Genomic DNA, 12,719 nt, shown 5'->3' with positions numbered 1-12,719 from the left:
GGTATACCTTTTACTCAACGGGTATAAAACAAAAAGAATTGGAGTTCAAATTGAAGTGGTAACAACGTCATTAGAGAGAGGATCGACGTCGGCTTCGCTATTTCCAATGGGCCACGATGAACTGCAGTCTTCTTGGAATCACAAGCGATGGTGGGAGCCAAAAAGATTCTTGGAGCTCTGCGTATGAAGACGATGAGCTTGCATATTGGTGTTTGTTGTTCTAGATATTGATCCAGGAATACCAATGAAATAAATATTTCCAATAATAATTAATATTTATTTAATACATTGGTCTATTTATATACACTTACAAATACATTTATTATTTGAGCATTTGCTTATATAATTTTTTTACTATTGACGTTTCGATAGGTCTATACTATAAATACTCATTTTTCATTTTATGAATCTAATTTCCGATATAACATTTTTTAAATTGTATATTTCTCACTTACATAACCGAAAGGAGTACACTTAGGTAAAAAATCGATTTTCTTCCATGTTTACCATGCCCGGCCTTGTAAGGGCAGATATCCGCCACATTGCTGTTGATGTCCATTAGAAATAAAGTTATTTTGGTTTCTGTATGCCATTGCCAAGCTATTAGACATCAAAGTATTATTGCAAGGTTGCTGTAACATAGCAACGTTAGAACCTCCAACAGTCCCATAACTAGCTAGTAAAGATGAAGATGTGTCCGGTGAGTGGGAGTTGGGAGCGTCTCCTGTTATAAGATTGAGACCACCCGAAACATTTGCAGTTACAGAAACTATTCCACTGTTAGCATTTCCATTATTTGCTGAACCGGTATTATTGCCTGCTGACGTCGAATTGGTTCCATGCTGTTGCGATTGACTTGAACTGTTATTTCCAGAACACGGTTTACCGTCTTTCACAAGTACAGGAACAGCAACTCGCCTTGGTGAGCTTGCAGGCTAAAATTAAAAGAAAACAAAAATATGTCACAAATTTTGCTTTATAATATTTAGGGTACCAGAAAGAAATTTTTGGTATATAAAAAGATTCAATTGTTTTTAAGGGTCAAAGAGTTGTTTAAAGTAAAACTTTCATAAAAGTGTATATATTCTTGACCAGGATCAATACACCCACTCTGTTAGTGATCCTGAGCAGTGAGCCTGAGCAAATACATATACATTAAATATGCGAAAACGCTTTCGTCTGCCTTCATTCCCTATTTTTATCTATTCATTCCCAATTTTTATGTATTCAATGCTGGCCTTGCTGCATCAATAGCCGGTTTGAACTGGCCATGACCGTCTGTATGTCCGTCGGTATGAACGTCGATATCTTAGGAACTATAAAAACTAGAGGGTTAAACTGCTGAAAAATAATTCGCCTGTTCTTCAATTTATTGTTCGTCCTGCCAATTTATATACCATATACCATATACCATATATAATTATATTGTCATCGCCGTCCTACTTATAAGCTAGCATTAAGCAATAAGAATGTATGTCTAGCTCACTCACACGGATCATAAGAAAATGAGAGCGCGCCAGACGCGGCATTCGGTGGCGAGCATATCGACAGAATTGCCGTAATAAACGAAGTTTAATCACGACTGTAGCACCGTTTAAAACGATGGTTTAGCGCTTAATTTGAACACACCGCGTAATATGCGCATTTACATACATGAACGCCGTGGTTTTAATCCTTGGATTGGAACACGCCACGTTAAATAAGTACAGAGAGATCTGTTACAGTATGTGCCAGACGCTGAATTGAATCGATTCTCGGTGCACCACCTAAAATAAAATGGTGGGGAGACTTTGGATGCCAATCTTCTGGCACAAAAGCGGAGTTGGTAGTACGTCTCCAAGCCATTTCTCCGGAGACACGTGACTACCACCATACAACGGATCAGCAGTGGAAACAGTAGAGGAAATGGATGGAGTTGCGTCTCTAATAACCACAAGGTGAAGATACACAAGCGATCGCGGTCGACGTGCAGTCAATGGCGTCAGAAAATCCAAGTGAGCTTTATCGGGATCACTTATCAGAAGGATGCAGAAGGAGCCACACTGCAGAAGCTTTGGGACGACATAAACGGAAGCATGACCGTATTGCAGAAGATTTACGCGGGAATCGACGAATCGAAAACAACTTTGCGTGTTCGCCACAGCCATGACGTCATCGAAAATAACATTGAAGACTCTTGCAATGTCAACATGTGCGCTAAAAGCATCAAAGTGACCATCACAGCTGATAATATTGGTAGGTATTGGTAGAGACTGCTGTCAGTGATCATCAACCAGAACACAAACGTAAACAAACTCCTTGAATCTCTAGCACCATCACAATGGAGTACGACGGCACTGTATGTGCGCGTAATTGGGTCACACAGCTTCAGAACATTGGCAAGATTTATAATTTGGACGACGGCTGCATTTATATGCTTTTAATTGCCAAACTGAAAGGAAACGCACAACGCTGGCTGCATGCAAATGCCTCGCGCATTCTGGAGTCAACCGATCGATTCACCTTATTACCCCGGAAATGATCATCGAGCTGCCATATCTGCAGCTCGATGCCTAACGCAGCTCTTTAATGCCATAAAAACACTTTGCTTCTTTCCACAACTATGGAAGAGATCGATCATTACAATGATTCCAAGCCTGGTAAGAACCACACAGTGTCCTCATCGTACAGATCAATAAGTCTACTCTCATGTACATCGAAACTATTCGAACTGCTAATCCGACTGAATCCACACCTGGGAGCCCACAATATAATCCCAGCTCATCAAATTGGCTTTCGCGAAAGCCACGGAACCATTGAACAGGTGAATCGAATAACGACGGAGATAATAACTCCATTTGAAAATAGAGAATACTGTACAGTAGAGAGTTTGGCTAGACGGCCTAATGTTTAATGTTAAAGCAGCTTTACCCGAAATAACACACAAACTTCTGAAGTCATATCTATATGACAGAAGGTATGCAGTGCGGTGCAACACTGCCCCTTCCACTGACCACTAAATTAAGGCTGCGTTCCACCAAGGCCCCAAGGCAGCGTTCTTGGCCCAACTTTATACCTCATCTATACTGCTGACATTCCTACAAACAGTCGCCTAACAGTGTCCACGTTTGCCGACCATACAGCTATCCTAGCTGTTCAAGGTAATAAAAGTAAACGAGAAAAAATCCAAGCACATGACATTAACGCTAAACAGAATCTTGTCCAACATTTTTTTTGAGCAACATACCACTCCCGAAAGCAGATAAGGTAATGTACCTAGGAGTACACCTTGACAGAAGACTCACTCACCCATCTTATTCTCAAAGCCAACTACTTACACCGGCTCGTCAACGCTGGCTCTCCCATCAGCCCACAAGGTCTTCCTCTATAATTTTGTATTGAAACCCATCTGGACCTATGGCGCACAGCTATGGGCCAACGCCAGCAACTGCAAATTTTGACATCTTACAGCGAGCACAATCAAAGATTCTGAAAACCATCAGTGGGGCACCGTGGTACGTTCGGAACCAAAACATCCAAAGAGACTTAAATATTCTACCAGTCATCAACGCAATCACAGAACTTATGGAAAAATATCAAAGCAAGCTCTCCTCGCACCCCAACCACCTAGCGAGAAATCTAACTCAGCTCAGCAGTCGTTCACGTCTCCGACGAAAGGACTTACCAACCCAGCGAAGAAATTTTTATGGACGTTTAATCTCATAACAGGAAAAAAACACTGTTTAGAAAATTTTTTTAATACTTAAGATTTTTAAACTTATTGTATGTTCTTACTCAAGAAGATTCATGAAATAAAAGCCAAATTAAACCAAAAAAAAAAAACGATCGTCTGTGCAAGCAGTTAATCATGACATTTGGGGTCAAAATGTCCAAAGGAGAGCTAAGAAGCGCATTCCAAAGACGTGAATGGTGTATAGATGAGAAATTTGCTGTTTATTTCGAGGACAAGGTAATGCTGGCCAACGACATCAACACCGATCTGGATGAGCTCATGGAAAAAATTATAGAAGGAATTCCAGCACCAACGCTGCGTAACCACGCTCGCATACAATGCTTCTCCGAGCCGATGCAGATTTCGCGGCCTTTTTCGGAAGTCCGTCTGCCAAAGCGCAACATAGGTAGGTAGTTCACCAAAGCGCCTTACTAGAGGAGGTGCAACCAAAAAGGATTTGGGTTGTGAAAATTGTAATTCCAAAGGACACTTCGACGAGGGGTGCCTTAAACCAAAGAGGGAGCCGGGATCCTGCTATGCCTGTGGGACGTTTGAACACTTCGTTGGATACTGCCCGAAACGCAAGAGATTGAGATATGTTAAAATATTTTTCACAATAGCTGTAGAGCCCCATTAATTGCCGAATGCCTCATAGACACCGGGAGCAAAATATCATTTGCAAAATCGAGCAGCATATCCAAGAAAATTAATTTACAATCCGTTTCTGAAAACTTTTTCGGGCTGAATAAAAGCCAACTGACAATATTTGGAAAAATCTTAAGTTATTTTGTAAAAGAAAGAATAAAATATTATTTTTTTATACGTGGTCTCTGACGGGTCTATGAGTCATAATGTAGTTCTTAGACGAAATTTCATGGAAGCGTGCCAGTTAAAACTGGATCCAGATGCTTTGGGACGGGTTATGGGTAAACCATTAGATGGTGAAAGAGATAAAAAGGCTAAGAGGGAAACAGATAGTTCTATTGATAGGAAAACAGTCCGTGAAACAGCTAGTAAAACAGTTAACGAAACAGTTAGTGAAACAGTTAACGAAACAGTTAGTGAAACAGTTAGTGAAACAGTGAAAAACAGTTAGTGAATCGGTTAGTAAAACGATTATCGATATAGTGATTCCTCTAGTCAGTGTAACAAAGGATTCCGCAATTAGTCAAAAATTATATGCTGCTGTTACTCTCAGTTATGAAGAAACCATTAGAGAAATCTTTAGCATTGACTACGAAGGGAGTAGGCAAATGTATTACATATGCGGCGCAAAAGATAACCAAGACAGAAATTTTCAATTAAAAGAAATTATCAAATGCAATTACTTAAATGTAGAAAATCCGGCGGAACCTTTAGTCAAACGAGAAATAAAACTTTGTTTAGAAACTTCAAAACCATTTAGATGCGCCCCAAGAAGACTCGACTACTCGGAAAAAGAAAAATTACAAAAATTGCTAGATGAATATTTAAAAGAGGGAATCAGAATATGCTTCAATAGTTTTAGTCCAAATAAAAAAGAAAACACGACTATGCATAGACTTCTGGAAACTAAAGAAGGTGTTAATTAAAGACAACTATCCGATACCGCTTATCGAAGACTTCTTAGACAAGTTAGTCAACAAGAAAGTTTTTTCGAAGCTTGATTTAATAAATACACCTCATTTGTTACACCGTTTGGGCAATTCGAATTTCTCAGAAAATTTGTCCAGTCTTTAGAGCAGGGTATGTGTTGACAATCGGAGGACTTGTTACTATGTTCTCCACAGATGCAAAACGAGCATTAGACTTATTCAAGCCACAGATAAGACTTATTTCGTACGAAATATGGAAAACTTTATCGAGACACGCTAAGAGGGCACATGTGGACCCGTGTGCTCCAAATAAAGATTTGGAGAAATTGAGTTGCGGTTTTGGTTCTCGTTGTCGGTGAAACTAAGTTTTCTCGAATCAGCGAATGCATGAACGCACGTTATAACGCGACTTAGCTATTAATCGAACTTAATGTCGGTAAAATGTTTCGGCTACATAAGCAAACAATTATTAAAATTAAACCGTCACCACTTTAGCATCACCACTAAGATAGTTGCATAGGTTAATATTATTTTTTTTTTTATTTTTTATTTACAAGAAAGTGTACAAAACTTTTACATGTGACAAAGTGTATGCGTTCAAAAGGGACCTCCGCATCTGGCTGCATACTTGACGTATCTTAACAAATAGTTATAACAATCAAATCAAAACATTTTGCGGCTGTTTCTGCTGAATTCCACCCCCTTTTCTTGTTCTCTCGTATCGCTCACCTTTTATTCTGCTCTCGCTTCTCCTGCTTATCTGCTTTTACTGCTGCTCTGCTTTTACTGCTGCTTCTCTAGTCGCGCTCTTGCTCGGAATACTTCCTTACATTAGGCCATTCCTGACTAATCATCTGTCCCAGATGACTAATCGTTGTCCTGAACAAACCGCTACAACTTTATATAATTGCAGCTGGTGGAATTATAAGATAGGCCTTCAAAATCTGCAGCTTTCCGAACGTCGTATCTACCATTCCTCTTGACCCTTGAAACTGCGTACGGTCCTATATATTCTTCATATATTCTTCACGCGCCGCCTTTTTCGCCTTGCTTATTGGATTTCTCGTACTTCCGGCTTCCTTGATGGCACGTTGAGTTTGCAGCAAGACCCGCAGCTCCACTGTCACTCTGAATTCACAAATCTATTGGATTGATGAAATGGGAGGATTTCACCATCCGGCACGATCCCCAGGTGGGGAAAAAGCCAGCGAAAAAGACAGCGAATAGTCAAACTTTGAGACTTAATTAAGTCCTCAACTACGGCGATCTTGTGTGGAGTCATCTCCTTATCTACTGCAACCTCAGCCCAAAAGTAGCCAACTGGGCACGTGATTTTCTTTCCCAGCTCACGAACCTAATACAACATATTTTGTTGGTATTTTGTTGAAAATTAACTTGCTCATAATAAATACATCGGCTTCCGTATATACCAGACACTCCACTTCCACGTAGTTGATGGTAACCTTTTTTCATTCGACTTGCGCTGCGTAAAACTTGGACAAACCCTGGACAATCTCTAGACATGTGCCCTTCCTTGTTGCATCTAAAGCATTTAACGGCAGACTTGCAATGCAAATCTTACGGAGATGTTATAACGATCCGCGATTGAAACAGTGTCTCTTCCTGCCGCTAGACTCGTGCTGCTTCTTTAGATTCGACGTCCACGTTCCATCGTTCGGCTTGAACGGCTTTTCGACAACGCGGTCGTACCACTCATACTTCTCTTGCAGCTCTTTGTAGTACTTGCTACTGTAGAGAGAGTACTGAAATCGCTCATCATGTTTAGGCCGCCCACACCATCGAGGATCACCGAGTGCTCTTCAATGTTTCCAAGTGAAGGTATCTTTATCAACTGCAGTACGTATTCGTAAATGATTCCTGCATGCGTTTCTTCCGATCGCGGATCTGCTCGTGCACATCGGCGCTGCACACATATGGTCGGTTGAAATCCGTCCTGAAATCCAGCAGCATACGCATTTCTGAATATTGGTGTGCGAACGTAGAATCCAAAAACAACTTCGCTGTGTTCGTCAGGCGCGAGCCTGCACTTATGTATATTTGTTTTATGTTCAGGTGGTAGGTAGCTGAACCAAATCCTTCAACGTTATTGTGTTTTCGTCGGTCGAACTTCTTTCAATTAAACCAGCTGCTCCACTTTGCTCTCGACTTGCATCGACACGATTCTGAATTTTGCTTCTTTCTTTTTCACTCATTTTATTATTTTCCACTGCTGAATCTAGTGTAGTACGGCTGTTTTCCTATTGAAATTGATATCTTCGAATGTTCTTTCTTTATTTCTTCTCGCTGACACTTATTCCACGTTTCTATACCGCGTCAGTCACACCCTTTTACTTCCTCTTTTGCGACTTTTCGGGACGGCATCACTTGCTATTTTCATGTTAGGACGAGTCCCCCAAATATAATCTTAGATATATTTACAGTTGATATTATAGTAAATAATTGAAAATTACACAGTTATGGCAGAAAAAAAAATTACAACGTTTAGTTTTTCCTTCAACTTTCTACCCCTACACGGTTGAGTCTGTCTCTGCTGAATTCCACACACCAAATGCGGCCTTATCTGTTCTTTTTTCTCTCTTTCCTTTTATTCTTCTGTCGCTCTCCTGCTGTACTACTGTCGTTTCTCCTATTGATTTGCTTTTACTGCTGCTCTTCTATGACTGCTGCGGCCCTTGCGTACAATGGGAGAAAATCTTCGAATCTGCTTGTGGTCCAATAATATGTTACGATCCTCGTTATAGCAACCCTGTGCCTATCGACAAAAATTATGCTAGCGTTGTGTGACCAAAGACAAAATTTTCAGTTTTCTTTTCCGCGATTTTCTGAAAGGGAAGAACAGATCCTTGGGGATTTTAACTTTACCGCAAGCCTTTCCGGATCTCCCAGCCACGATGGGCCTGTCAAACAAAGGTCAAAATTGAGCAGGTCAGTTGCGAGCATGCCCCGGATTTTCCTTGGATCAACATCCCAATGCCATACACGAAAATTTGTGTACTTCAATGTGCTCCTATTTGTTGTACACAAGGCCAACACAAATTTTTTTTTTAAAAAATCTTAAAATTCACCACTATTGGCGAAAGTATGTCAAGCGGGTCACAGATGCGTTCCACGTCAGAAAGCACTTGCTGTCTGTGCTGACGAAGCCTTGGCCGTCCTTATTTGTTTTCCGTGCGAATGCAGAATGAGTTCGCGTCTCCATTGCTGCGCGTTCCAGCAGTTGTATCCGTTCATGTTGATTGTTAAGAAATTCTTCTTCCGTGTGTGCTCTATTGAGTACCTCATCTACGTAAAACTCTTTCCTAAGTGTACTTGCAGCTATAAGAAACTCGGGTTGATGGTCGTGAGCTAGCTGATCCAGTACCCTTACTGTTAAGAAGGGTGCGCTAGATCTTCCGTATGTTACAGTAGACAGTTAGTAGATAGGCATGTGCTTATCTTTTGGTACGCAATGATTGTCAGCCACCCAGATTTCTGGATACATTTTTACAATATCTACAGAAAACATAAAATTGTATATTCTGAAACGTATACAAATAGTAAGCAAGTTTCTCAGAATACTGGGGCCCATATGCAGAGCGTCGGTTAGAGAGTGTTCAACGGAGCCGTGAAACACTATCCTAAGTTTTTGAGTAATCACACGGTGATGTGGCATGTGGTCGATTTCCTCGGGCGATAGCCTTCGCTTGCGACCATGATTCATATAGTCACGCAGAGTGATCAGAATGTGTCGAGGACAATTGTAGCGTTCAATTAAACATCTCCAGGTAATACCGTAAACTAAGTCTACATAGCACAAGAATGTTGACCCATATTGCCACGCTCACTTTAATGCCCACAAACCGCCCAGAACTTTTGAAATATGGTTTTGATATTTTTTTCTTATTTATATTAGTCTTGTATTTTTCTATCCATTTGCCAAAAAACTGAGTCGACCTGATCATGTCCGTCTGTTCCCCTGTAAAAACGACAAAATCTGAGGAACTATTAAAGCTGGAAGCTTGAGATTAAGCATACAAATCATAGACACATAGACGCAGCGCACGTTTGTTGACCCATCTTTCCCACAAACCGCTTATAGCAGCCACATTTTAGAAAAAGTTTTTTTTTTGTTATAATTTGTTTTACGAATTCGTATCGGTATATCCACTCTCATTCTATTATTTTTCTCTCTAATTTGTATCTCAAAGAAAACTCGAAAATTCTTGTTTCCACTCCCACCAGATGTTTAACAGATGTATTTCTTTTGATTATTTATAAACTTAAAAGTGACAAAAGTTAACAGTGATGGTAGAAAAAGTCGTATACATTTTTTTTACATTATCTTAAACATAACATTACACAATATTTACGATTTATCGGGCAATGAAATTTGAGTTCAATTTCTAATCAACTAAAACAATGAACGGCATTAAAATACAGAGAAATGAATATCAGTTAAACCAAAAACGAATTTAAGAGGTCTGGCAATATAGTTGAGGCGGGAGAATTGTTTACCTGATTATGTTGATTTTGTTCAGCCATTGCCTTTTCTTTCGCTTGTCTTTTACATTTGTATCTGTGATTTTGGAACCAAATTTTCACCTAAAAATAAAGAGAAATCACAAAACTATACTAAGCAAGCTAATATCATCTCGCAGAAAACGTTCCTTTTAAATTGTTGGTAATGCTTATGAACCCTTCTTCTTTCAGTAGTCTGCATAGACTATGTTAGTTGAAAATTTAACATGCAGAAGGAAGTATTCCAACCCGATAAAGTGTTTATATTCTCGATAAAGATCAGTAACCGGGACGATCTAACAATGTCGATTTATTTTCCATCTGCCTCTCCGTATAAACGTATTGATCTCTGAAACCTTAAAAGCTAGAAAGTTGTGATAAAGCTGTTCAAACTGTCACGCCCACATATTTCGATTTTGCTTCATATTATTACACGTTTTGCACGTAACTAGTAACAACTAGCTTGTTAACGGGTATCTTTTAATAGGGTTACTCTTCTATTTTATAATTGTCTATCTCTTATCTTTAGTCTTTTAGTTAGAAGACCTAACTTTTATAAGAGCCCCTTAAAAATTTATTTTGTTTTATTTGTTACAATTGAATAAAATGAAAAAATAAATAATGATATAGTAGAGTTGCCCGACTTTCAGATACCCGTTACTTCGCTAGTGGTAATTCGAACACGAAATTTCATAATTCTTTTGAGATATCGATAGATATTGGGTAATAATAGCGCTATGTCTCTGGAATCTATATGAGAAATCTTTCCTGAGATCTCGACGTTCATATGGACGGACAATCGGACATGGCCAGATCAACGAGCCTATTGATCAACAATCCTGATGAACAATATACATATGTATATTTTTTATATTGTCGAAAACGCTTCACTCTACCTGTTACAGTTACGGAATGCAAAAGGAGTATACTAGGCTTTTACTCTACATGTAACGTGTATTAAAAGCAGATTGATGGGGAAAAAATACTTATTTTAATACCTCTATTGGAAAAAACCAGTTTCTTGCCGTTTTGAAACGCCAAACCAGATTATTGGCTAGTCAAGTAAATATGTAGATTCTTCTAACTTTTCATCTTATTTCCATATTTTCAATTTGCGTATTTTTTTTCATAACCTTTTAGCAAGAATAAATAAATTGTAATTTTTATCCTGATTTTGTCCTTTTGCCACAAATCCATTCGGTATGAAATCGGTTTTTATATGGTAGGTGATACAACTATTATTGCCTCCGATCCTATTAGCTCAATACTGACAGAAGATCTTTATGCAGAAAGCTTTTCTAACTGGTAATAAACCACAATAACAAAGATTTTCGGAAAAGAACATCCTTATCAGTCGTTATTCAACGTCGCCGAATGAATTATTATTAGTTACTGGTTAAAGGCAATATAGTTATAACATATATACTGTAATATTTATATTGATGGCATAACATGGTAGAAATTTTTGGGAAATGACATTTATGAAGGAAGGCAATCTACATTAGGCTGAAAATAGAGGCTAAAAAGGCTCACGAGAAGCAAGATAGTTACAATAGGTCTTTAAGGGTTTTGGTGCCCATTTCAATTATACAACTAGATCTTTATAAGAAAATTTCAGTTCTTAAAAGTCCCGTTCCGAAATTTATAGTCATCTGTTCATTGGCTATAAAAATTGGATATAAAATTTCGATAAAAATTAAAAAGGAACTTTAAAAAGTTAGCGTTTTTTTGACAACTGTCAAAAATAGTTTTTAACTGTCTGCCGAAAATTCTTTCCAAGGTATATAGAGAAGCTGGGACTGTCAGATCCTCACCTTAAAGAATTGCAAGGGACCTATTATACTCATTACCCTACAGTTCCTCTTTTACACTAGGTTCGTTGAAAAGAATTTAACGGAAACAGCGTTTCTGACCTTATAAAGTGTATTTTTGACGCAATTTAGTGACGACAACTATGTGCAAGTTTGTTTCACAATTGTGGTACCAATTACTCGTACAGTAAAAGTGTATTTTAGATTCGATGAAAAGTATGTATGCATTTTCGACCATTTAAAGTATATATACTTTTGATCCAGATCAATAGTCGAGACCTTGTCCGTCTGTCCGTGCGTATGGACGTCAAAAACTTAGAAACTTTAAAAGCCATAATGTTGAGATTAAGCATAAAGATTCTAGAAACAGACCCAGTGGAAGTTTGTTGACCCATGTTTGCACACCCACCCTAACGCCCACAAACCGGCTAACACTGCCACGCCCCACGTTGAAAATTATGTAACAGGGAGAAGGAAGCGTTTCCGACTATAGAAAGTATATATATTCTTGATCAGGATCAATAGCCGAGTCGATCTAGCCGTGTCCGTTTTTCCGTATGAACTTCGAAATCTCAGAAACTATAAAAGCTACCCGTTCTTCAGTTAGTGGGAATGCGAACTCGAAATTTCATAATTTTTCTGGGATATCGATAGATATTGGGAAATAAAGTGGGGTTAAATTTAAAAATTTTTACAAAGTGTGGGCGCGACAAGACTAATAAAATTATGAAAAATATCCAACAATTTTTCAAAAATGTGGGCGTGGCAATTTTAGGGCGTCAGAGTGGGCGTGGCAAACATATTTCTGGTAAATCAATAGAGACTTACAAAACTAATAAAAATATGAAAAAAAAAATCAAAACATTTTGCAATTGTGTTGCGTGGCAGCTCTGGGCGGTTTGTTGACGTTAGAGCAGGCGTGGCCACATGAATCAACAAACTTGCGCTGCGTCTTTGTTTCCTGAAACTGTATATTATGCATACAAACTAAACTATCTAGCTTCTATAGGTCCTGAGATCTCGATGTTCATACGGACGGACAGGCGGATTTGCAAACTTATCTATAAGTCGAAAAAAACTATTTTTCAAATTCAAGCCTTATGG

General features: G+C 38.8%; 1 protein-coding gene across 3 annotated transcripts in view; it reads right to left on the bottom strand.

The window, feature by feature from the left end:
- Positions 1-259: 259 nt before the first annotated feature.
- Positions 260-12,719, bottom strand: part of scro (scarecrow) — a 33,875-nt gene continuing 21,415 nt past the window's right edge. For 2 of the 3 annotated variants that reach the window (NM_001015473.3, NM_001110931.2), the window contains 2 exons: positions 9,802-9,888; positions 260-935 (listed from right to left, as the gene is read on the bottom strand). In NM_001015473.3, the coding sequence (NP_001015473.1) occupies positions 504-935; positions 9,802-9,888 (519 nt within the window). In that variant the 3' untranslated portion in view covers positions 260-503. The remainder of the gene's footprint in view (positions 936-9,801; positions 9,889-12,719) is intronic. The other variant, NM_001110930.2, reaches the window with a different exon arrangement.

The sequence above is a fragment of the Drosophila melanogaster genome, chromosome 3L (genome assembly GCF_000001215.4).
Source record: "Drosophila melanogaster chromosome 3L".
Taxonomy (NCBI): Eukaryota; Metazoa; Arthropoda; class Insecta; order Diptera; family Drosophilidae; genus Drosophila; species Drosophila melanogaster.
This window is presented reverse-complemented; position numbering and strand designations above follow the sequence as displayed.